Here is a 24,483-nt window from a genome sequence, read left to right as displayed (position 1 = left end):
AGAACCACCAACCTGCCAGTGATAGATGGCCAATGGGACAAGTTAAACACAGCTCAGAGGCATAATATTTTAAATAGGAATGCCCAGGATATAACCCATGGAGCAGTTTTAAACTGCTGCATCCCACAACTGAAGCTAATGCCTTCAAGCAGGGTCTGTACCCACAGCATCACAGGATACAAAGTCAGGCACGGTTTGGACCCATTGTTCATAACTATAACTATCTTGTGAGTGTGCCAGAGCCAGTCCTTTAACTTAAATACAAATTTCCAGATTAACCATAACCATACACAACAAAGAGGCTGCCTACACAATGAGGTCACCGAGTTTAGGCATACACCTGGATGAATCAAAGGAACAGGATTTTCACAGGAGTGGCTCAAAAATGTGCATTGCTAGTTCCTAAAAAACAGAGTTTAGCTTGGGAAAATAAGAGTTCCTTTATGCTATTTCAAGGTGGCACATGGTTGAGACAATAGGTGCTATTTTTACACTGCCATGCAAAGGAACCAGATTAGAAGGCTCAACAGTGCATGTTAACAAAACTGGACACACTGAAGCATACAGCAGAGAGCCCCACTTCCACAAATGACAGCTGGACATACAAGGTCTGGGTCTCCTGTTCTCAGGAAACATTTGCAGCGATGCTGACAACCTCCTTGCGACACTGGCCACCCAGTCACTGATGTAATTCTGTCAACTGTTCCCAAGTAACTCACATGAACACAGCTACCCGAGCAACTCGGGCGAGCTGGGACATGGGTTTCCAGGTAAGAGAGCTGCCAAGCTCTTTGCTCCAGGGGTGACACATGCACATAGACAGTCAGCAATGATATACCCTACCTTGCTTGCCAGCATGTTCTATGCCAACACCTTATGTTAAGTGTCAGTGCTATACTGGAAGTGCTATACATATGGCTCTGAAGAGGACAAGAACAGCCTGTGGTGTGAAGCACAGAAGCAATCTCACTGCCCTTGGTCACCCAGCAAGTCCCTACTGGAGGATCATGCCTGTGTTTGTCTGACTTTGTGTTTGCTCTTTTTACCTCTGCGTGCTATGACCCTACATCCATTATTTATGTTACTTAATTAAGGATGAGATACTGAACATGATTTAACCAGCATGCTGCCTTTACTTGAGGAAGACAGCAGAGACAATTTCTCTTGAATGCCCAGCAGCTCTCCTATCCCAGCACCCAATGCAGAGCAATGACTTCCTTGGGAACTACAAGGGGTCCTGAGCTTTCTACTGTTACACAGTCCCAAGACAACAGGACACACACATTGCTGGGGCACCTCCTGACCAAAGGATTTAACCAATCAAGGAAATGAATTCAAGGCCTGGCAGGGCTGGAAATTAAAAATATAAGTATTTCTGATCAACTCCTTATGAGACATCTTAATTCCATAAGAAACTCCACAGAGAGAGATAAATCAAGAATACCTTTCCAATGTAACTCCTCACGTAGAGGTCTATTGGGCGCCTGGGAACAACTCTGCAGCACCACTGCTCTCTTGACCAGAATGGTAATTTTCATCCTGTTTCGCAATGACAACAGAGCTGCTCCTCTGTGAGACACAAGGCACTAAGATGCCTCATATCCACTAAGGCATTAGCACTCTTTGGGGGTGCAGGCGTGCACCTCACTTCCTCACATTCAGTCTCTCCTACACAAATACATTATTCAGATATGGTCAAGCCTATTGAAGTGACTCTCTGGTTTGATTTGCACTGATAGACACTCAACGTGTTGTCCACTGCATAGAATCATAGAATAGGGTTGGAAAGGACCTTGAGATCATTTAGTTCCAACCCCCTGCCATGGGCAGGGACACCCCACACTAAACCATGGCACCCAAGGCCTCATCCAACCTGGCCTTGAACACCGCCAAGGATGGAGCATTCACAACCTCCCTGGGCAACCCATTCCAGTGCCTCACCACCCTCTCAGAGGGTAAATGTAAATAAGGTAACCTCTTCATGCCAAAACAAAAAGCATGTTTCCTTTCCCCCCTCACACAAAGAGCTAGACAGGGGATAATTCTGGAGTATTTCATGCAGCGGCTCAAGCATGTGGATGGCATGGCATGGCTGTCGATGAAGCACACTTTGCGCAGGCTTTCTGGCAGAACTATTTGCAGTTTGCTGCGCTGCACTGTGGTGCTCAGTTCTGGTGACCCCAGTCAACTCTTCCACCCTTAGAAACTGAGCTCTGTCCTTTTTTCCCAGTTTTCTACACCAGATCAAGGCAGAGCGATGAAAACAATGCATTGTTAGTGGATAAAACAATCACTTCCACAGCTATCGATCTGCAGGCTTGTTCAGGGCAGTAACTACTTCCAGGTGTAAGCTGATGAGATACTAAGACACAAGGCTAACAAGATTAGGAAAATGCCTGTTTGAAACGCATATGAGAGTCACACACAGCATCGCTGCTGGCTGTAGGGCTTCTGAACGACTGCCAAGAGAATAAATACAATCTAAAGGTGCAGTGTCACCGAAAAGGTTAGTTTAATATCAAAGCGCCTATGCTGTAGAAGTGGTTTCTCTGCAAGGGGCAGGGCGGTGTTTCTGAAGGAGACAGCCGAGCAGCGCAAACCCGCGTGGAATGGAATGGCCATTCCAACCCGAGGCGCTGCAAGGAGCGGCGCATCCCTACGGAGCCGGCTGACCCGCCCGCTCCCGGCACGTCCCCGCTGCCCAGGCCGGGCAGCACGGCCGTTCCCCTGCGCTACTCTGCGGGCACACACCGCCGCAGCCTCCCCACGTCCGGCCCGGCCCGGCAGCAGCGGGGCCCTGACTCACCGGGCCGGGCACGCACCGCCGGCGGGATGCGGCTCCATCCTGAGGAGAGGCGCCGGCTCCCGCCGGGGGCGTCTGCCGGGGCCGCGGCTGGCAGCGCCGGCCCCTGCCTGTCCCCGCTCGGAGCGGTGATGCCCGCCCGGGCCGCGCTCCCCCTCGCCCGCTCCGCGCAGCCCCCGGCCCCGCCGCCGCCGCCCTACCTTCGTGTAGAGCTCGGAGGCTGCCATGGCGCAGGGCGCGGGCGGGCGGCCCCTCTGCGGCAGCCCGACGGCGGGAGGCGGAGGGCGGCGGCGGGAGGGAGGGATGAAAGGAGGCGAGAGGGAGGATGCTCAGGCGGCGGCCCGGGCACGCCGCGCCATGTTGCTACCTGCGGGGCGGCCGCCGCTCTGTGCATTGTGGGAGCGGCGCGGGCGGGCGGTGCTTCCCACCGGCGCGGGCCCCGGCGGTGACCGCTCCGTTGCGCGCTGCCGGGCCCTGGCACAGAGACACCCGCCCGGCTGCCCCCGGCCCGGCCCGCGCCTTCTCCCGCCCAGGGCAGGAAGCGGCATTCCTGCCGTGCCTCTCCGGAGTGAGCAGTTACCGCTCGTTCCTGCACCAGCGTTTCGGGTTTGTTGCTTCCCAGCCCGCGCTACTTGAGTTGCGGTCCCCCCCCAGCCCTGCAGCCCGGGATAGCCCTGCGCTCTCCTCTAACCCTCTGGGAGGGGAGCCTCCTGTGCACTCTCAGCCTGCTGGCTTACAGCCTGCTGCAGACTCCCTGAGCCCCGGTGATATCCTTCCTCCTACCCACTTAGTCACATTGGGGTTTCTGCATGTATTGCCCAAGCACCACGTTTTCCACTCTTTGTTTCCTCCCTCTGATCCTGATCCCATCCTTGCAATTGTTTACTGTCTCTTCCAGATTGATTGCTTCTTTACATTGAAACCGCTACTGAAAACACTGAAGAGAACTGGGCCCAAAAGAGTTTCTTCAAAAACCAAGTCCAGTTCTCACCAAGAAGTGACAGCACTTATCTGTGAAAAGTTGACGGTCTGTGTCAAAAGGGAATGAAAAACGTAAGCCATGTTCTGCCTAGGTTTTAAAGTGGCACCTCATTGCTTTATGAATCATTAGTGGGTGTTTTTTATAGCTCACAATACAACAAGAGTTCTTTTGACAGCAGAACTGAAGCTATACTACCTTTCTGTATTTTCCTTCTTCCCCATGGGAATGCCTCCTACCAGTCCATGTGGTCCAACATACAGACAAGCTCCAAACAGTGACTTTTGCCACACTCCACCAAACTGCTTTTGGCTTTTCCTTTCATTCCTAGGAGGAGTCCAGACCGGGTTCCTGCGAGTTGCTGTCCAGGTCAGTGGTGGGGGTTTTTGGCTAAGAAGTCTGCACAGCTGCTCTTCACATGAGCGGTATGTCAAAAGAGAGAGAAATCCTAAAGCTGCCAGTCACCTTTCATGTGTAACACAAAAGTGATCTGGGGTTCATTTAACAGTATAATCACTTCCCTTTAACAGACTTCATCTAAGAATCTGGATGTATGAACCATGAATCTGTTTTGTTTTCAGAAGGGACAGGAACCTCTGCTCTGTTTGCTGCTTCACATCCAGTATTCAATACCCTTTCTTCACTGTATTCTAAATTCACAGACTCACTTCAGGAGTTTGCTTGGACTGTGGATTACTGTATCAGCCATTCACAGCTGGAGCTCAGGAGCCAAATGTAATTATAAGCCCCAGCAAAAAATAGATATCTGAGGCCAAAATATGCTACGATTTGACACAATTTGTATAAACCAGGATTTCAAATCTGTCATTAAGGACAGGAATTGGGGGCACTGAAAGTTGCCAAGAAACAACCTGTTTGTCATGCATTTAGACTGACTACCTAATTATTACTTTAAGATGCATATCCTGCATCAAACAGTTGCTGGCAACATTCATCTTGTGTCTTCCACAGCATCTTTTCAAAAAGACCATTTATGGCATTTGATTTCAGAGCATATATCCCAGGGTATTTCAGCTGTCAATGTCATGTCAATTCCAGCTCATGTAGCTGACACAGTCCACATGAAGAATTTATACTGAATTTGAAGCCAATAAAAAAAACCACCCAAACTGAAAGAGGTAGAAAATAATACTATGAATTGAGATTAGTTTATGTAACTTTTTCAGAAGTGACCGCAAAACATCTATCTTTTCTCTTCCACCTATGTTCCATTATGTTTACATCCATAACCTGTTCAACTGTGGCAGAAAAATTCCCTTCTCAATTAGGACTTCCTACTCTGCTGTCACACTGTGCCACAAGTGAGCAGTGGATTCTCTGCTGGCCAAACAAGAAAGGGAATTCATTGCAGGCACAGAAACAATATGTACTGGTAATATGAAGAACATGAGATACCCAGTGGATGGGCCTATCCACTCCTTCAGAAAAGCATTTGTATATTCAGCACAGACCATCAGTGTAACTAATCACAGGAAAGACAGACAAAGCTGAGAAATTCATAGGCTTAAATCCTCCACTTACCCTTTCCTATATTCTCACACTACAAGGATTGGGCCTGTAACTTTTAGCTGCAGAAAACAAACCGGGCTGGTTTCAGCTGGCACTGACTGAACAGTCACCAGTTAAGAACTCTGAAATGTCATGCAAGAGATACATAAGAAGAGATAAAATCCTGTTCTATGCACATATTCTCCCAATAACATTTGGGATTTACTTCCAGTTCTTTTCTGGCCTTACAGAAAAGACAAAACCTACATAATGAAATTCCCACACAAAAAGCTTGCCTCGATCTATCTATCTATGCCTACACTAGGAAGATTTCTCTTGTCTCTAGAACATCACATACGTATTTTCTTTCCAATGCATTAGCCAAATTTTCCTCAACAGTATAAAAACCACCACCTGCAAACAGACCTGAAGGTCAGTAGAATCAAGTTCCCATTCTTGCATTTAAGCATCCTTGTAATTACAGCCATATAATTCAATGCCGTCCATTTAATCAAAATCCTGTTACTCAAGGAAGACAGAGTTGTTTTTTGACTCAAACCCAGTAAGGAAACAACCCTACCATGCTAATGCAGAAGTACCCGCAGAGGTTGAATCCAGTCTCTGTGGAGATGTCAATGACAGTTATTTGATTATTCCATAATATTGTCAAGGGAAGTTGACATCATCCAACCGTAGTCCTCTTTAACAGAAGCTACAACACTGTTCTGCAGTAAGGTAAAAAAAAAAGCTAAACCCAACTGAAATCTGTTATTAAATTTAGACAAAGTCAGAAACAAAAAGTACTTCATTTTCCCATTTTAAACCAAAGTCAAATAAACATCCAGCTGAATGGAAGGTCTCCCTGCCCATAGCAGGAAGGTTGGAACCAGATGATCTCTAAGGTCCCTTCCACCCAAACCATTCTGCGATTCTGTGAAATCAGTGGTGGCTTTGTCAGTATTTTCCAAAGCAGTAAGTGAACAGACTTCTGTGCCTCCTATAAATATGGACGGTATTTATTATGAACATGGATCAAGCAGCATCCTCACTGTAACAAAGATGTACTGCCTGAGAATGACACAATTCGGTCACCTGTCCCTAAACTACTGCTTTTTCAAGTACATCCTCCAGTCTGGCCTTCAGAAAGGCCTCCAGTCATCAAACGAACAAGCCACTGCAATCTGGCCTCCTTCCTGAAGAACATGGTCATGTTCTGTGAGCACAGCCGTTAAACGTGAAGCTTCTCTGGGCACAGGTTTGTGCAATTGCACATGCTTCAGTTCTAATTAGAAATAGATTTGGGCATTAAGCCTATATTTAAAAAGTTTCTCTTTGCCTGAAGATTGATGCCACTCCTCATACAGAGATTCAGGTAAGTTACTTTAGGTTACTGATGCCAGTGTTCATGCAGCCTTTGCACTGCCCCAGCACAGTATCTGAATAACGCTACTTCAATCAGACATTTTTATCCCTATAGATGCAGAGTACAGAAGGTGTTACTACGACCTTGGCGACTCAGCTAATCGTGTAAATATACACATGGATCTTCAAGATGCACAAAGATCAGCACCTGAGTCAACCTGAATATAAAATTAGTTGGCCTTTTTGCAGCATCTTGATTTCCTGAAAACATTGCTACATTCAGGCCAATAGTCTTTAGCAATGCAAGCTTCTATATGCCAAGCTAATTCCCAGATATCCCCTTCGCTCAGTGCAAGGGACCAAAACAATCATCTGTTACAGAGTTTTCAAACAATAAGCTTTTAATTGCCTTATTAGAAAAATAAGCACTGAAATATATATAAACGTGATTACATTAAAGTAATTCTGTAGTCTAACATACTAGAAACCAAAGCCTAGTTGTATTTTTAGTGATACAGCGTACCAAGATTTAGGTTTCAGAAATTTTCCATAGAGAATACCGGAGTATCCCATATCTTTTAGGAAACCAAGACAAGACAAGACATGTTGCAATAAAAACTAAGTAGATCAATTTATTCTGTATACTATACAATGTGTAAGTTTGTAAAGAACAATTGACAATTTTATCACCTTAACATCTCGACTGGGTGTAAATATGTCCAACAAAATGTACTCCTGTGGCCTTTACACAAACACTGTCCTACTACATCAAGAACAATGAGAGGGAAGCCTTTGGTGTTACAGATTTGGGGACATATCTGTGAAGTTGTAATTAATCCACTTAACTATCTCAAATAAAATGTTGGTGCTATCTGCTATTATATGCCTACATGAGTACTACTCTAATAACTAAACACTTCTACCTTTAAAGGCAAAGATATGAAAGGGACTGCCAGTCTACAGTGTGGACAGGTTTTCTTTGAAAAAGGCAATTATCAAATGGTAAAACTCATATAATACATTATGTACATTAAGTTTGGATAGCTGAGTTATCTTGCTGGAGTAAGCTGAAAGTAAGCATCGATTTGCAGTCATGTTTGATTTACTGTTAAGTGATTACAGGACTTAAGTTTTATACAGTGTATAGAACCAAAATAGCTGTGCCTGCTGCTGAGGTCTGTCAGATGTGAAGGCTCATAATCAGTCATTGATCTAGTTAGTATTACAGTACTTCAAATATACACATGGATAATATATTCATAGCTGAATTTGTAGTATTATTAAGAACTGCAAGTCACTGAGTGAACATCAGAAGAGCTTGTGCTGTCCAACCAGCAGGACCAGCTAAGTTGTAACTAAGTGAGTGGAATGTTTACATTTCCATGGCTATTTTTTGTTTTGAAACCTTCCCAAACATCAAGAAAGCTCACCTTCTGTGAGCTAGAGTAGTGGCACCAGACAACACACAGCAAGTCACCTTAAGTTGTTCAAAATTTGTTTCAGGCCCAGTCCTATCATTAAGTTCCAATTTCATTTATACATACAAAAATAAAGAGGGATTTTCACATTAGGACAAACATCTATAAAAAGCAGTTTGCTTCAATATATCCAGCTTCCCTGCTATTGTCCCAGCCTACTTTCTTACTTAAAGAAGTCACGTAGGTTCATTTCTCCAACCTGTTCTGCAAAAGTCACAATTCTTTATAATAAGAGTGGAGGATAAGGAATCAGGACAGATTTGATAGAGCCCATTTATTTACTAGAAAGGTGCTAGACAGACTTGAAGAGAACCAGGTTAGCAATTTCAAAATTACCTGGAATAACTTCTCTGAACCAAAGACATTATATAGACACCAATAATGCTTTGCCCATGTTCTTATCAAAATAGGACCAAATTAAGATTATTCATTTTCTCTTGATCATTTTCTTATGTTTGTCTTTAGAAGAGAGCATTACACAAGATACGGGCCAGTGTTCTTTTTCAGCTGGCAGTCCTTCATCCTCTAAGACCTTTCTGAATATGTCAACAAAAGCACATCCTTCTGAAAACATGCATCTTTAAGAGTGTTTTGTAATACCCACATTAGTGCTTTGTTTACAACAGGCTGTTTCAGAACTGTTGCTTTCAAGAAAAAGGTATTCAGTAAACTGATCTTAAAAGTTTCTAAACTCCAAAAGATCAAGGCTGTGGTTACCTATATGAAAATCAATTACATTATGGATGATACTGTGCTTTTAGTATTCTGATTTCATTGAATAAACATGCTTTTAAATGCATCGTTACCTGCCTTATATCAACTATGTATTTTGGCTATCTAGTACTTACGACCTGCATCTCGAAGATGAACTGAAGTTCATTCCTATTTTCTGACATGAAAAGTTACCTATTTCTCAATAGGTCATTGTATAAATACCACTTCCAGTTCTTTGTTTCTTCAAAGCCAATGAGGGGCTGCTGTATAACAGAGAGAAAAGGAGGTATTTTACTACCACTTCAGGAGGCCAAGAAAACAAAAATTATAGGCTTCTCCTTCTAGAAGTCTAAAATAGCCCAAAGACAATTGCATATTAAACCTCAGCAAGCCTAGATTTGGTGTTTGCCACACAGAAAACTTGCTCGAACAGTACATTTATCCATCTTCCATGTCATCAGATAGAGCATTTCAGCTTCAAAAGCTTGAAGAGTTGCTGAACTGAAAGGGCATTTGTCTCCAAATACAGGTACAAACTCCAGATTTAGATTTGAATGCTGGAGACTGTTGCAAAATCAAAATATACAACTGCAAAGCATAAGGCTGAGTCAAGTGTAAATGTGGTTCCCAAATTTCAGGTATACAATTTTAACTTTCAGTAGCAAGATTCTGGGCTCTTAGTTTCAGGACAAGACTTTGAAAGATACAGAATCACTTGTGCTTTGATTGGCACATTATCTGCTTTTAAAATGTAAAACTAATAGACGTTTGCAAAAGGTTGTGCAAAACTATTGTATTTACAAAAATGGCACAAAAGTGAATTCAACAGTCTATGCACATGCACACTTCATTCACATCTTCAACAAAAGTGTGTCCTAAGCTACGGAACTGAAAAGAATACCAGCTTCAACAGGCAGTTGTCAATAAGCACTAGATTCACAAGAGTTACACCAAATGGGCAAATATTGCCCAAGTAAAAACTCTATTGTTAAAGCTGAAACAGGTTTAAGGCCGTTCAAGTTCAAAAGCAGAAACAAAATTCAATCAGAGCCCTGGTCTTTGTTTTAATACATGCTTTACCATCTAGCAACTTGTGGTCTAAACCTCTATTTTAGACAACAAACTCAAACACGGAAGAAAAACCCAACACAACTGGAGGTTATATTAAATACAAATATGCTGTAATTAAGATGAAATAACAAAAGCAGAAACATTAGAAGTAAAACTTGCGATGTCACTTGTTGGAACCAGTCCTACACTAGGAAATGGGCAAATATGTACATTTTCAAGTAGATTACATTGCTCTAACCAAACTTGTCCTTTTTATTCAGTGCATTGTTCTCAACTAGTTCAAATACTAAACGTTTTACTCTTAACAGTACTCCCTTACAATAGCAGCACATGCTATCGCTACCTGCAAAGCTGTCAGTCTCATGACTTAGTGTAAGAAAGAAAAAGGGGGATGTGAGGGTGAGAAATAACTATTCAGGAGAAATAACAGGAATGAGAATAATCATGCAGTTCAGCTGTTCTCGTCAGCCAGCCAGCTTGCTAGCAACAAGAGATGGTTTCCGCTGTGGAAGATCCTGTGGAGTAGGAATATGGTCACCAGTGACTTCTGTCTTGTCAGGTGCTGCAGTAGGCAGTTGCTTATTCTTCATCTTTGCTTTAGCCATGTTGTAATCACCAGAATCAAAGTATTTTTGCTGGAAGACAAAACATATATGTTTAAAAGCCTGAAATCTTACTGAATTCATACACAGAAAGTAGATTCTCTACATTTTAAACACAGTTATAAAATCCTGATTTGGCACAGTTAGCTTTACGTTGATTAAAAATAAAATCTTATCAGGACTATTAGGCACACGTATCTGAACTCTTAACATTAGTAATGGTAAATGTACAGTTAGGGTTCTACATATACCATTAAACTCACACATTATTTTTGCCCCTGCTTTCCCAAGAGTTTTTCCAAGAGTGAAACTTTGCATTTGTGAATTCTGTTGCAGCGAACAAGTTCTGCTACACAGAATAACCAAACAATGCATGAACTGCAGGTGGAGAAAAGAGCCTGCTTCATCATACCAGAAGATCAAAGTGGCATGAAACTGCATGCTTACAAGAAACCCTCTTATCTGCATACATTAAAACAGTGAAACTACAATCCCTAAAGCTCCCAAACCAATTATTAGCAAAGTCAAATCTACTGTGTAGTCCTTCAGAAAACCACTATGTGAAGGAAATTCTTATCCCACACTCCAGGTTTCTTCTGAATACAAAAATAAGTACATCAAGTTTGAAGTTCTAAAGCAGTGTTCCTTACTATTTCAGCATATTTTTATTAGCATTACCTCTAACAATGTTTTCTGTTAGATTCTAAAAATACGAAGTTACCTATGGATGCTAAAGCCAAATGCCTGTTATGACTCATCTGCACCATGGTTAAGAGGAGGCATGGAATTTCATCTAAGGTCTGAATCAAGGGTTCAACTGCTTATTAACACATTTTGCAGGAAAAGTTTATTTTGTTTATATCTTACTATGACATTTACTGTTAAGGTACTTGCAACCCATGATTCTGAACAGGTTGTCATATAAGGCCAAAAAAATTAGATTCAGGATGGAGATTTACACTAGCAACTTCTGCTTACAGTCACAAACCCTGGAGAGAACCCTCCCTAGTTAGCTTTATATAGGCTTATTCATAGGTCAGTTGAGCAGCCATCACTACCTGCTACATTTAAGTGCTTCCAGGCTGCATATTACTACTATACTCTTTATTCTGCATTAGAACTAACCAGCTGCAAAACGTTCAACAGCTGTTAGAGAGACATAACTTGAACTCCTGATTTAACAGGGCTTTACCTAAGGGCAGCAGGTATGGGTGTTTATGCAAGGCCTCTTGAAGAAGGCTTTCAATGTTCCCTGCCACAGCCTTAAGTTACCAAATCTGGTTTTCCCATGCAGTCAGTAGTACATATGAACTTTTATGAATAAACCTTCACAATTCAGTCCTTTTGATGGTGTAATCCCTATTTATACCATAATGTTCTAACACTGCGATCTGCAGACCAGACACCAAGTTATATCATAACCTAATTTGGAAAGAGGCTTTCCTATTTTGCCCTTCAAGACTACAGCAACCAAAAGAAACTTTTAAACGACAACTAGGTAATAACAGAAGTGCTCCATCTTTAGGTGTGTTGCTGCTGTTAATGGATATCTATTTCTGTCCATGCAAGAGCTCCGAACAGAATCCTTCCACAGGAACTTGGTATCACATAGTTCTCATCTACTATTATTCTGGAGAAAGTGTGATAATAATGGTGCGTGTGCCCAATGCAGAACTTTTCTGGAGAGCAAATATCAATGGGTAAAGTGTGTCCTAGTTGCCAAATCAAAGAAAATCTGGGCTATGGATAAGTACACACATTTAGAAGAGTATCTGAAAAAATCCACCATCTTTCATGCGTAGAATATCAGTCCATTACCTCCTTCAACTTACTGTTGTATTTTCCTCTGATTTACTCTAGCTTTTCATAGATGGCCTGTATTTGATCATCTCTTTTGAACTGATGATGTCTGTCCCAGTATCTTCATGTCAGAAACATGATCTGAAATATACTCACTATCCTCACTCTATTGTAAACTTCAGTAATACAAGCAGCCCAAAATACACCAGGCTCTATAGCAAGTAAAAATGCTTCCTCATTTACTTCATCAAAATGAGGGTATTGTACAGATTGTTACAGTTGGTGAGTTTTCCTCACGGTTACACTGAGTGCAAGCAACCATAACTCCTTTATGGTCATCAGTCCTTAGGGAGTGGATGCTGTTTTCCTGTATTATCATTGCAATACACACTAACCTTCTCCGATCTGTCTCTACATGTGGACTGAACCCACTGAAGTCCAATTTAGGCTGACTTTGACAACGTTAACAGCCTAACTCACAAAAGGAGTCACCTAATCTACCTGCCCATGCCCATCAGTTATTAACTATGCTGCGTATGCTCCAACTTATAAGAGAAAGCTTCTTCAGAAAACATTTAACAATTCCCATGAGATGTTACCAGGTAGTACAGAATTAGATCAGCACCAAACTCCAACAGCTGGTTTGCGAAGGATTTATACTTGGAGTCGTTGTGTGCACTCAAAGGGCCTAGACAATAGTGGGAAAAAAAAGGAGGAAAAAAGAGGAAAAAAAGAAAAAAACCAGCATGACAGCAATAAAAGCACCATCAGAAGAAGTGATATTCTAGGATTATTCCAAGAACAGGGTTCTAGCGTGCCTGGAAGGCATTACATAACACCTTTATGAATAATTAAACTAAAAATAAAACCAGCCAAACAACCAGCTGAATAACTAAGAAAATAAGAGACACTGGTTAAGTGTGGAACAATATTGAAATACGAACTCACTCTTCATTCTTCTATCGCTATTTTTTTCCTTAGGGTATATATTCAGAATCATACCACCATTCCCAAGCCGCTGATGTCAGATGGTGCCTGGTGTAACTCAGCAGACACTAAGCTTTCATGTGCTAAAACATGGATAACAAGAGCGGTCATTTTTGGGACTTAAGAATGAGCAAGATCAGTACAAAACCGGGGTGAGGTTCTGACCTTTAGTGTTTATTATGAAGTCTTTTATGATGTCTATCACAGCAGCACTGAGCCAGCTTTTAAGTTCAATTTTTTCCTATAAAATGCAGTTAAGCCACTGCTGCTGTAGAACAGCTATCCTGCCAATTTGGCATTTCTTTTGTGGAAATAAATTTGTCTTCCTTGTGCTTTCACAGACAAAGTTTAAATTTCTGAGCACTCTTTTATTCACAAAGACCCGTGGAGCAGGGGGAAAAAAGAAACAAAAACCCAAACACCAAACACAGAGATATGGGGATTTTGGAATTTCTTGTCCATACCCTGTGGACAATGACTAACTTACTCCTTTTTGAAGCCTCTTCCTCAAGAAGTCTGAGCCTCCTGGCTTCTGGCCCAGATGAGGATATCTTGCTTTCAATTTTGCTTCTTCAACTTTCTCTGGGCTGATCACCTTATCCTCCATTTCCTGAAAGACAATTAGCAATGCTGTAAATGAAATACACAATAATGAACTATTTATGCAGAATCCCTTCACAGGTAATTCACCAGCAGCCAACTGCTGCTATCAAGTGAACATAATTATTTGGTTAGACCTTTTCATACATTCATTCCTGAATACTGACAGCAACTGTAGGAGTTGAGCCTCCCATTTTAGATACCCTTCCTGGAGATGTGTTTAAACCTAATCAAAGCATTCCTCTTTCACATAAAAATAGTCTGTACCAAAATTAAATTCGATTTTGAAGGGGAAAAAAAAAAAAAAGAAAAAAATGCCCCTAAACAAATTTAATTTTTCTTTGTCAACACAAGGGTTCCACTAAGAACAAACAAATGCTGAGAGCTGAGCAAGAGCCACAGGAATTTTTTCAACTGCCCGTCTGATCATAAAGTTGCACAGACAGACTAGCACATGCATTGCCACAATCTAGTCTGCATAACTGCTTTAACTGTAATGTGTTGATATTCACTGTGAAAGTGTTAAAGCTGCTCAGACTCAAAAACATGCCTGCTATCATATTAGTAGCAACAATACTGTATTTATATATGTCTATAATTATCCTAAAATTATGAGGATGAAGACAGCTGGATAGTGCATTTAGGTAAAATAAAATGCCTATTTTATGAGTATACTGTAAAATGTGAATGCTGAAAAGTAATCATTTGAAGGTACTCATTTGGCAAAAACTGCAATTTGTTCATCCAGTCTTTCAACACTGACTAATCCAGTCCATGTAGCGACTTGATGTATGAAGTATAATTTCATCTATTAGATCATTTCTAAAGTATCTTCCATTCAAAATTCTTGTTTTGCTACTTTCCAGTATTTGACTAAGGCTTTTCTTTTGTTTTGCATGCAAATCATTGCTACTTCAGGAAAATATACATTGATTTCCACTGACTGATGTAGTGCTGAATTGTTATCATCATCCAAAGTCACAGAATGACTTTTAGGCAGGAAATAAGAGTTATCTTTGAAATTAGGAGGCCCTTTCATTCATCTGTAACTAAGATTTCATATGCACTTAGAGCTGCTTAGGCATCCCCTTCACAGTCTTTCCATCTGTGTCACCATCCTTTGAATCATTCAGCATGATTGTGTGTACTCCACATGAATGGGTTACAGAAAATAATTCAACAGAAAAATAACCACCTTGCCCCCTGCTGGGCTGCGTTTCATTTGGATCAGTTTTCACAGTCTGTTTAACGAAGCAGCAGCACAAACATGTATGTTAGCAGAGAAGCAGGGGGGGCACAGGAACACAAGCAGCTGGGAGCTATTTAAGCCAGAGCTGCCGAAGAACTAGAGCCACCATACTAGCCTACCCCCAGTACTTTCCTTTATAAAAACTCAATAGTCTATGTAATATTTAACATTATTTCTGGTAAGAAGCCTCAAAAGCAAGGGTTATAACAACAGATTTATAATCTAACAGTGGCTAACTGCTCCATTAGACCAGGACATATGAAAGAGAGCTTTGCACAACACAGCGGGAATCTGAATTAACAGTTCTACTAAGGAAATTGTCGTAACAGTTAAAGAAAACCTTTATGAAGATAAGAACCAATGCTTTTTATTAGATGAAAACACAGCTAGGCAATACAATGCAAAACACAAAAATACATATAAAGGGCAAAGTCTCCCTGACACTACAACATAGAGCTATTTTGCACTATACAATCATACTAGCCAAGACCAATGTTTTCACATGTTATAAAGACCATTCTTCAGCTGCTGTCCTTCCTATTGTGCTTTATTATCATGCCGACAGGATTTTCTCAAAAGCAATCCTTTCAGCTAAATACTTTCAACATCTAATGCTGAATCACTGGGTACTCACTGCTAAGCCAACAGACAAAGCATTTCAGGGGGCATGTTTCGCCAATATTAACCAAGAGGAGGTTTATTTTTTTTAAGAACAGCCGGCCAACAATTAATAGCTTACACAAATATGTATTCATGGTGCATCAAAGGAGACATTTATGCAAACTCACAGGGCTCACAAATCATCACACAGCAGGCAATCAAAACACAAAATGCCATGTTATGCATCAATGCAGCTGAAAAGGATAGAGACTGTGGTCACTTACCCTTGATGACCAAGAACAACTAAGGCTCAAAAAAACTATGCAAGAACGTAAGAATTTCAACACAAAGACTTGGGGTGTCAAACAAAACCAGGCCATGGCAGGTTCAAAAAATAGTTAAGACAACAGTCCTTCATATAAAATACAGTTAAGCTGCAGAATCCATGCCAAAGGATATTGGGGGTGCCAAGAAATTAGAAGAATTCAGAAAGTAAATGGATACGTTCATTCGCAGCTCAGAAGAATTTTAAACCACAGACTGCTGAGACCGAAGATAGTTTTCTGGAGAAGATCACTGCATGCATGTCCTGACCTTATATCCTTCTGTGGACTAGACTGTCTTCAGCACTCCTGGAGATGTGTTGCTGAGCCGCAACGGCTTTAACTCAAGCCAGCAAGGCTTGATCTTACATTTATAACATCCTCTGTTGAGTTACAGAAGCAACAAAAAGTGACTAACACATGACTGGGGGGGAGGAAGTCAAGATATACCACGCTCCACTTCCTAGCAACAACCACACAAAAGCTATAATTTTAGATCTCTACAGGAATTTGACACAGCTAATGAAGTCTGCTTACTTCATTAAAAGGATCTACCAGGAAGGCAGTAGTTACCTAACTCATTTAAATATAGCTTTTGCTTTTAAACTTTACAGAGGTAACAGCAGCATAAAGTTCTGTATCTGTTGGACAACTAAACTGCATGGCTAAAGAAAGAGCCATCAGCCTTTTAGAATTCTGATATTAAGCGCTCATCCTCTTTAGCAAAAAATTATTAAACAAAATGTAACACAGAAAATAGGAAAACAATAGGGACAAGAGCACAACTCTACAGCAAACGTATGTGGCAAAGGCCAGTCTAGAAACAAAATGCACCACTTCCAACAGCTTCCTGAAAAAATATGGCTTTTAAGGTAAAAAAACGTCAGTCACCCAAGCATATGTTCTCCAATGTCTAAAGTTTCTTTGTTGTTGAACTTCCTCTTGCCACTATCCTGAGTTTTCACACTGAGAACAGGAAACGCTGGTCTTTGGCAAGTTTTCAACGTGTATCACTCTCTTGTTTAACACCTTTCTCACTTAACACATATGTCAGAAAGCATAGCAGGACAGTCTAGAAAAGAGGTCTGGTCATGAAAATGCTGTCTCAAAGTTCATTTAGGGGCTTGATCTTTTTCAAGCATATATATAAGTACTGCAAAACGGGTTATTTATATTTCAGAGCTAAGCATTAACTGAGTCAGTGTTGAATTTTGCCTATGCAGACAAATAGTTTTAGTGGAGGTTAATACTGCATAGCACTGATAACACAGGATCCTAACAGGACATAAACTCACAGCAATCCAAATTCTTTTATTGATGTTATTAATTTGTCTCGAACACCTCATCAGATTAAACCTAAATTAGCACACCGGTATGGGACTCCTGCCTCTCAGATAAAGGGTAATTTTCCAAGCCCATGCATAAGCACTGCTTTTCCAGACTTCAGCCTGAAACTTAGCAAAATCAGCGCCACTCACCTGATTTCACCAGAACACACTAGAAGGCATCACAATAAACTTGCTGCCACATGTTTTACTCTGCTCTTATTACAGAGCTATTCTAGGAGAGCTGCATAGGCCAGGGACTTATTTTTACAGGCTTTGAACAGGAACAGTATCCCTCCAGCAGTCCACCTAAGATGAACGTTATGTCAAGCTGCAGAGCACGCATTTAAGAGCAGATTACAGACCTGCCATAGCAGTTGGTTCTGATTACTGCACCTATTGAGATAGTATCCTTCCACATTAACCCTCAAAGCTCTACTTGTACATCTAACTCATATTACAAACTGTGAATTATTAAACAAATAATTGATAGCTAAAACAGATCCGGCTTTTTCTTTCAGCGTCCTCCAAAGCAGTGTTTCTTAACTTCTCTCTGCCAGAAATAGCTGTGGAGATTCGAACTAAGTCCACATAGCAATGACGATACTAAAAACCAAACGACTTCTTAACGTCACAGCCCGCAGATGGGAGCTGCTAACAGTACAGTCACCTGTGAGGCCAAATCCCACCTAAACTGTAAAATTATTAGCTACAGAGATGACGTAATAGCTTAATCACAAGACAACCCAACCTGTTGTTCGCCCTAAAAGCCCACATTAGAACAGGTCACAACCACTGTGCTTTGGGTACCCGTGCTCTGGAACAGCTTACATCAAAACCCGGAATGTTTCTAAAAGCAAACGAACGTTTGGCCACCGGATTATGGCCGTCTCCCGCCGCTGCTCTGCGCCGAGGCTCCGTCAGCGGTACGCGCTGGCAGGCAGGGCCCAGCGCTCTGCGAGCGGGGAAGCGCCATGAGCCCGCCCAGGCCAGCGCACGCCTGCGATCCACTAGAGAACAGAAATCCCCAAGCGCAGAAGCCAACATGGTGGTGCCGCTCCTCCGCCTCCAGCCCCGGCCCGCCGCTCCCGCCACAGGCCCCGGGTTCCATCCCGCCAAAACCGGCGGCGGAGGGTGGCTGCAGAGAGCCGCCGACTCCCCCTACACTCCTGCACGGCGCTGGTCTAAGGGCCTCCGGGCACGGCCAGCACGAGGAGACGCTGCCTGAAGGGCCGCGGCAGCCCGCGAGGCTCCCCGGGCTGAGAGAGCCGGGTGCGGGGGAAACCCGGCCATGTCGGCCCCGCTCCCGCGCAGATGGAGGCGGGAGAAGCCCCGAGGGTCGCCTCCTGCCCCTCGGCGGTGCTGCGCGGGGGGTGCCGGACACCCACCTTCTGCTCCTCGGCCGAGGCGGGCTCGGGGCTCTCGGCAGACATGGCGCCGCGGCAGCAGGACGGGCGGGAGAGGGAAGCGCGACCGCCGCTCCTCCGCGCAGCGCAGCGCTACCACCGCCCCCCGCACAAGATGGCGGCCGCCCGCAGGACGGAGCGCCGCTGGGACCACACTTCCTCCGCGCGCGCGCTCGGGAACCGCTTCCGTCTCCGCCCCCTGACTTCACGTCCGGTGGCGGGCACTGTACTGCTGTGGCGGAGCCGGGCCCAGGTGGGTGAGCCCGGCCCGCTGCTCCCGCTGGCCGGCCCCACACCGGGTATAGGCAAGGAAAGGTCTTGCTGCTTGGTTAACCTGAGCTCTCGAGCCCTCGGCAGCTGGATCTGAGGAGCTTTAACTCCCAGACACCAGGTGACACAGGAGGTCTCAGATCGTCGAAATTTGTTAACAGCACGGTTTCAAGTATATAAGTGTTATATTCCCTCTCCATCTACTTCTCTCTGTCTAGCTCCTGGCAGAACAATAACTTCCCTGGGACTTTCAGAACATAGAGGAGGGTTTTAAATAGCTCACTGTCAATAAATGCTTAGGGATCCCTAAATATGGGGATTGAACAACAAGGTATAGATTTTACTTAATACTCAGTTAAGTGAATGCACACTTATGCTACACAGAACATCCTTTCCCGGCACCTTTGCTGTTGTCCTGTGATTCTGACCTCCAACTCTCCCACTGCAGCTCTCCCTGGAAGCGAGCACACGCTCTCCATCCGCACTGCAGACCCTGCCCACACGTGTTCTGAACCGGCTCTGGTACAGCCAGGAGGGATGGGCATGTGTGGTTGAGATCCAGAGGATAGATTGAGCCAGATCAAAGAAGTCTACAGCTTCTATTTTAAGTCAGTGATTTTGCCATAGCTGAATTTTACTAACAGCCCCCCAAAACAGTAGTTGGAAGAGTCATTTTAAGCAACTGAGAGATTTGTCCAGAGATGACGATTGTGTAGTAGCACGGAACTCAAGGAATGCACATCTCTCTTGTTCAGAAAGGGATACTACAGCAGGGCAGATTGCACAGGAAAACCATAGAACACACTAGTATTGTGTTTCCTAATGATAAAAGAAGCAAAGATAGCAGTGGGTGTGCCCCATTTCCTTCTAGCAAAAAAAAAAAACCAGGCAGCAATGGTCTGGAGGTGCAAGAAACAGAGCAGCAGGTAGAAAGAATGATCATGAGAAGGATGAAGACCATAGGTTTTGAAAAGAAACAGAACAAAGCAGTGATAGCAGACAAGGATGCAGACTTCAGGCATTTATTTTAAACCTCTTAGGACGTTAATGTGAGGGAAAACAGTTTTGAGGATCCAGCGGTTCCTTAAAATTATTTCTTGAAGGGAACAAATGTAAACTATACTGTGCAGAGGAAGGATGGGAAGTAAATTGAGAACCTCAGGAAAAGCACAAGTTCTTCAATAGCCTCAAATATAAGAAAGCAGCATACAGAAACTAGGTCAATACTTTAGAGATGTGTGTCTAAAGCAGATCATGAAGACAAAGGGGCGCAGAATCATTACTGAAAATTACTGACCAAACCTTGTAGAGGCCAAAGGGCTTCATGTTTATTTTGTTCAATCTGGCATGATCGAGCTAGGCAGTGTAACAAACAGAGTATAACCTCAAGCTGGAGTAAGGAAAGATCAGTTTAAGGGATACTCAAATCAGTTACTGGTTTTCTTATCTGGTGAATGTATTCAACTTGGATGAAAAATTAACCTTTAGGGTTTAGGGAACTGACTGATCTCCAATTAACCAGTAGTCATCTATATAGGAATGTGTAGAAAATTAATGTGTTTCTAGGAGACTTGGCCATATTTCTGAATTTAAATAGGAGTAAGGGAAGGACAGAATACAAGCTATATAATTAAGCTGTCTAATCAATAATTACCAGAGAAATCATCTAAAATAGGCACTCAGAAAAGAAACTGAGGAGCTAGATGCAAATTCACAATTAAGAACAAGGGTTTAACGCAATCATATTTCCCTTAATGAAAGCAAACAGACCATGTGGAGAAGTGGGTGAGGTGGGTGAAGTTCCAGATGCCTTCTGGCATTAGTAAGGCTTCTGACACTTCTGCATGCAAATTAGGGAAACTAAACTAGATGAAACTTTAATACAGCTGCTGCAGGTTCTGTTGGAAATGCCTATCAATTGTTCAGACAGCAATGCTGTGTTTAGTAGGGTTTCACAAAGCTGCTTCCTGGGGCCAATACTGCTCATCAGTTTCAACAGGAGCAAATTACATTCAGTAAGAGAAGCTACAAGAACACTAGAAAATAATTGCAATTCAGATTCAAACAGAAGATCAGATACAAGGTCTTGGGTACGGAGAGAATGAAGTTCAATAGTGTCATATCCAGGAAAGCTACCATATTGGGAACAAGCAGGTAGGACACCTCTGTTATATTGGATTGCAAGATGAATGTAAGTTGACATCTTTGATACTAAAATAACAAGTATAATATGGATTAAAGTCCTCTTCATACATCCTAAGACTTATCAACCAGTCCTTCCAGTCTAATTGGCAGAGAGGCCCTGCTTGCGATGCTGTGTCCACTTGAGGCATTTCAAGACAGATTCAGGCCAGAAGAAAGCAAAGAGCTAGAATGATGAGATGTGCAGAATGTACAAGGCAATGCTGACTGAAGAGTCTGGGGTTGTCTTAGAAAAAATAGACTGAGAAGGGAGATACAAGAACTAAGTTGTTTTCTTTGCATATAGTGAAAAGGCCAAGTAGCATTTGACTTCAACTGCAGCAAGGCTTAGTTGGGCATTATAAATAGCTTACTTGTGTAGTTTAACACTGGAAGAGATTACTTGGGTGTCCATCTATGGAGGCCCTCATAATGGTTATCAAGAATAATTCTATGTGGTTTAGCCTATTGAGGAGTAAAGGGAAGCAGCAAATGCCCTCTCAGAAATTAGCCTGTAGTCTAGTTTCTTAACTTATCCATAGAAGGTCATGTGGAATTCAACTCATATTTTATTCATTCAGCATTTCTCCAGGTGTGTCCCTAATAGGAAGTGTTAACTCAGATCAAGCTATAAATGGAGAATGGCTTTGTTAAATCAAAGTTGTGCATGGATAATCTAAGGTCACTTTCATTCTGAATCCATACAGGAACTAAATGTACTTTAAGTCAATACAAATTTATTTCCTAGGCATGATTTGCAGTGACCACATAGTCAAAATCCACACTTCTTCACTGCTCAAAATGAATCAATATATTACTCACTCTTAAGGGAGAAAAGGCTTGAAGAAGTCCTTTAAAGTTATCAAGAGGACACAAACATACATTGTGTATTATCAGTGCAAAATAAAAAGTTAATCTACTACAGGTGAACTGCGACTTTTCATTAAAAGCGTGTCCTTTTCTCATCCTTTTTTTTGTCAAGTATGCAAGCAGATGTGCACCATGACACAAAAAGTACTTTGAGGATACATGCTGTTTGCTTATGACTCAATAGTAACTACAAAGAAACTAGGACACATTCTCATTACACTAGTCTAGTTCTATATAAAGTATAACTGCAGTTGTGTTTAACTCTTCTGCTACCAAAAGAAGACTTTTCCCAGTTTCACAGGTAACACAAATGACTAGAAAAGGCAAACAATCTCTTCATGTACAGTTTTCCCAAGTCTCTATAAAGTAAATGCTAACTAACCTTTGAAAACCCAGTGTATCAGAGGGGAAAATACTGCTGAAACAGGGAACGAATGCAGTAATATCTGAGCTTTGCCCTCTTAGAGCAACAGGGATTTGAATATACAAGGTAGTGGATAAGTATCATCTGGAAAGTCTGGTCTCCCTTACTTTCCCTGGCAGACTTCCTGGAGATTTCACGATACACTGACTTCTCTCATCTAAGGGCACTGCTGAATATACAAGGCGCACATTCATTCCTTCTCCAGAGTCTTCATCAGATAAGCGTGTTATACTCCCAGATATGAAGGTCACCTTTCATATTACCCGCTGAAAACCTACAGCCATGTAAAGAAGAATGTGTAAGTCAAGGTAAGGCAGTTGAGATCTTCAGCAAACATTGCAAAGCCTCATTATTAAATATATACCTCAAATATAATCAAATGTTTCTAGCTTTATTTCTCTCAGTTACACAGTTTAACACTTAGCATAAACTGTTTCTCTGGCGGTATTTTGGTTTAGGAATACACATACATACTGGAAAATATTTATATGCCCAATGTAGCATTTCTAGTAAAACTTCCTATGGCCACCTAGTGGCCCAAATAGAATTGACCTATTAAAAATATTCAGGATTACACGAAGATCCTCCTTATCTAAAAATAAAACAAAAAGTACAGGTTCCATAGCTTTTGCATATATTTAAGATATAAATACTAATTTGTTTGCACAGTACATCCTTTAACACAGTCTGAGAAATCAAATGGGGGAGGGCAGGAATTGTGTGTGAGAAAAACTAATAACTGAAAGCAAAATTAAAGTGGCCCTTAGGCAAAGGAAGAAATTGAGGGAGCAAAATATGAATCAAACCAATGATCTGAATGCATGAGTAAGTAAAGAAACAGTCTGCAGTATGGTTGCAAGCATTATTAAATCTGTATGTGAGGAAATAAAGAGGGTACCATCAAAGAGAAAAAAAAGAAAGCTAAATGTTTGCATAGTGTGAAATGTTATGGAAATTCACCAGTTGTCCCCATTTGCAATAACTTAAATGAATATCACTTAAAACATCACACAGATTAAAGACATCTGTATATATTTCAGATTTCAATATTAATGCCAAAAATACATAGTATGATTTTACATAGGATTTATGCTACATTAGAACACTGAAGACAAACATCACTTGAGTATTAAATGAAACATTAAATATTAAATAACTGAAAAATAAAATAAAAAGTGTAAACACTAAACTAACTTGGGAATTTGCTATTGCAACACATCCAATGAAGTGGTTTTAAAACAGTACAAAAAGATTAGATTTAAGTATATTTCCAGTCTACTTGGAATACACAAAGCTCATTCCAGAAACCTTTTAAAAACTGGTCCAGGATCACATAAGAACCTTCTCTCTCTTGAGCGCTATTTTCATTCCTTTACAGACTTAACTTTATACTGCCACCTCTACCAGTCTTTGCTCGTAAGGAGTAATCAACAGTAAAATGAATACTTCAGTTTGCCATTGTTTGCTAGCATCTTGGTGAAAACTGAGGATTTGTTGGAGATTCAGTGTAAGATTTGAGTTCATATGCAGCGCCGCTATCAACTTCCATGGATTTCCGAGAGAATAGGAGCCTTACATCTCTGTGGAGGTAGATCTTTCCAGATTTAGAACTCTGGAACCTGAAAAGATAACAAATATCTGTATTATCTAAACCAAAAGATTCATCTTTAAATATGATTGAATAAAATGTATTCCTTTAAGAGATAAAGGCAAAAAAACCCAACATTTGAACACACACAAAGTAAGTCAAGTTAAAATGAAAGAACAAAGAATAACCTAACATTTTTGATCTACTTTGTTTCCTTCAGCATTGACAGGTTCTGTTCCTGATCACCAATGTGGTGCACAGCTCTGAAAGTGGCGTGGAATATTTGGAGTTCCGACTGCAATTTTGGGTATTGAATATTAAAGCTCTCAGTGATCTAGAAAG

General features: G+C 41.8%; 3 protein-coding genes across 8 annotated transcripts in view; all 3 read right to left on the bottom strand.

Moving 5' to 3' along the window:
• Positions 1-3,030, bottom strand: part of MYO5A (myosin VA) — a gene marked incomplete at both ends in the record, with an annotated part of 97,016 nt that extends 93,986 nt beyond the window's left edge. Inside the window, one exon of the mRNA XM_080626536.1 lies at positions 3,004-3,030. Within this exon, the coding sequence (XP_080482662.1) occupies positions 3,004-3,030 (27 nt within the window). The remainder of the gene's footprint in view (positions 1-3,003) is intronic.
• Positions 3,031-7,042: 4,012 nt separating this feature from the next.
• Positions 7,043-18,981, bottom strand: ARPP19 (cAMP regulated phosphoprotein 19). 2 transcript variants are annotated; one of them, XM_080626709.1, is made up of 3 exons: positions 18,791-18,981; positions 13,793-13,915; positions 7,043-10,551 (listed from the first exon to the last, which is right to left on the bottom strand). In XM_080626709.1, exons 1-3 carry the CDS (start codon positions 18,833-18,835, stop codon positions 10,381-10,383), a joined length of 339 nt encoding a protein of 112 aa, XP_080482835.1. In that variant the 5' UTR covers positions 18,836-18,981; the 3' UTR covers positions 7,043-10,380. The 2 variants fall into 2 exon arrangements, with proteins under 2 accessions (XP_080482835.1, XP_080482834.1); XM_080626708.1 differs by lacking the exon at positions 18,791-18,981 and adding an exon at positions 18,234-18,713.
• Positions 18,982-23,049: 4,068 nt separating this feature from the next.
• ATOSA (atos homolog A) overlaps positions 23,050-24,483 on the bottom strand; it is a 48,593-nt gene continuing 47,159 nt past the window's right edge. For 3 of the 5 annotated variants that reach the window (XM_080626407.1, XM_080626408.1, XM_080626410.1), the window contains one exon: positions 23,051-24,172. In XM_080626407.1, coding sequence (XP_080482533.1) covers positions 24,019-24,172 — 154 coding nt within the window. In that variant the 3' untranslated portion in view covers positions 23,051-24,018. Of the gene's footprint in view, positions 24,173-24,483 lie in introns of all 5 variants that reach the window. The other 2 variants (XM_080626409.1, XR_013957748.1) reach the window with 2 other exon arrangements.

The sequence above is a fragment of the Psittacula echo genome, assembly GCF_963264785.1.
Source record: "Psittacula echo genome assembly, chromosome: 10".
NCBI lineage: Eukaryota > Metazoa > Chordata > Aves > Psittaciformes > Psittacidae > Psittacula > Psittacula echo.
This window is presented reverse-complemented; position numbering and strand designations above follow the sequence as displayed.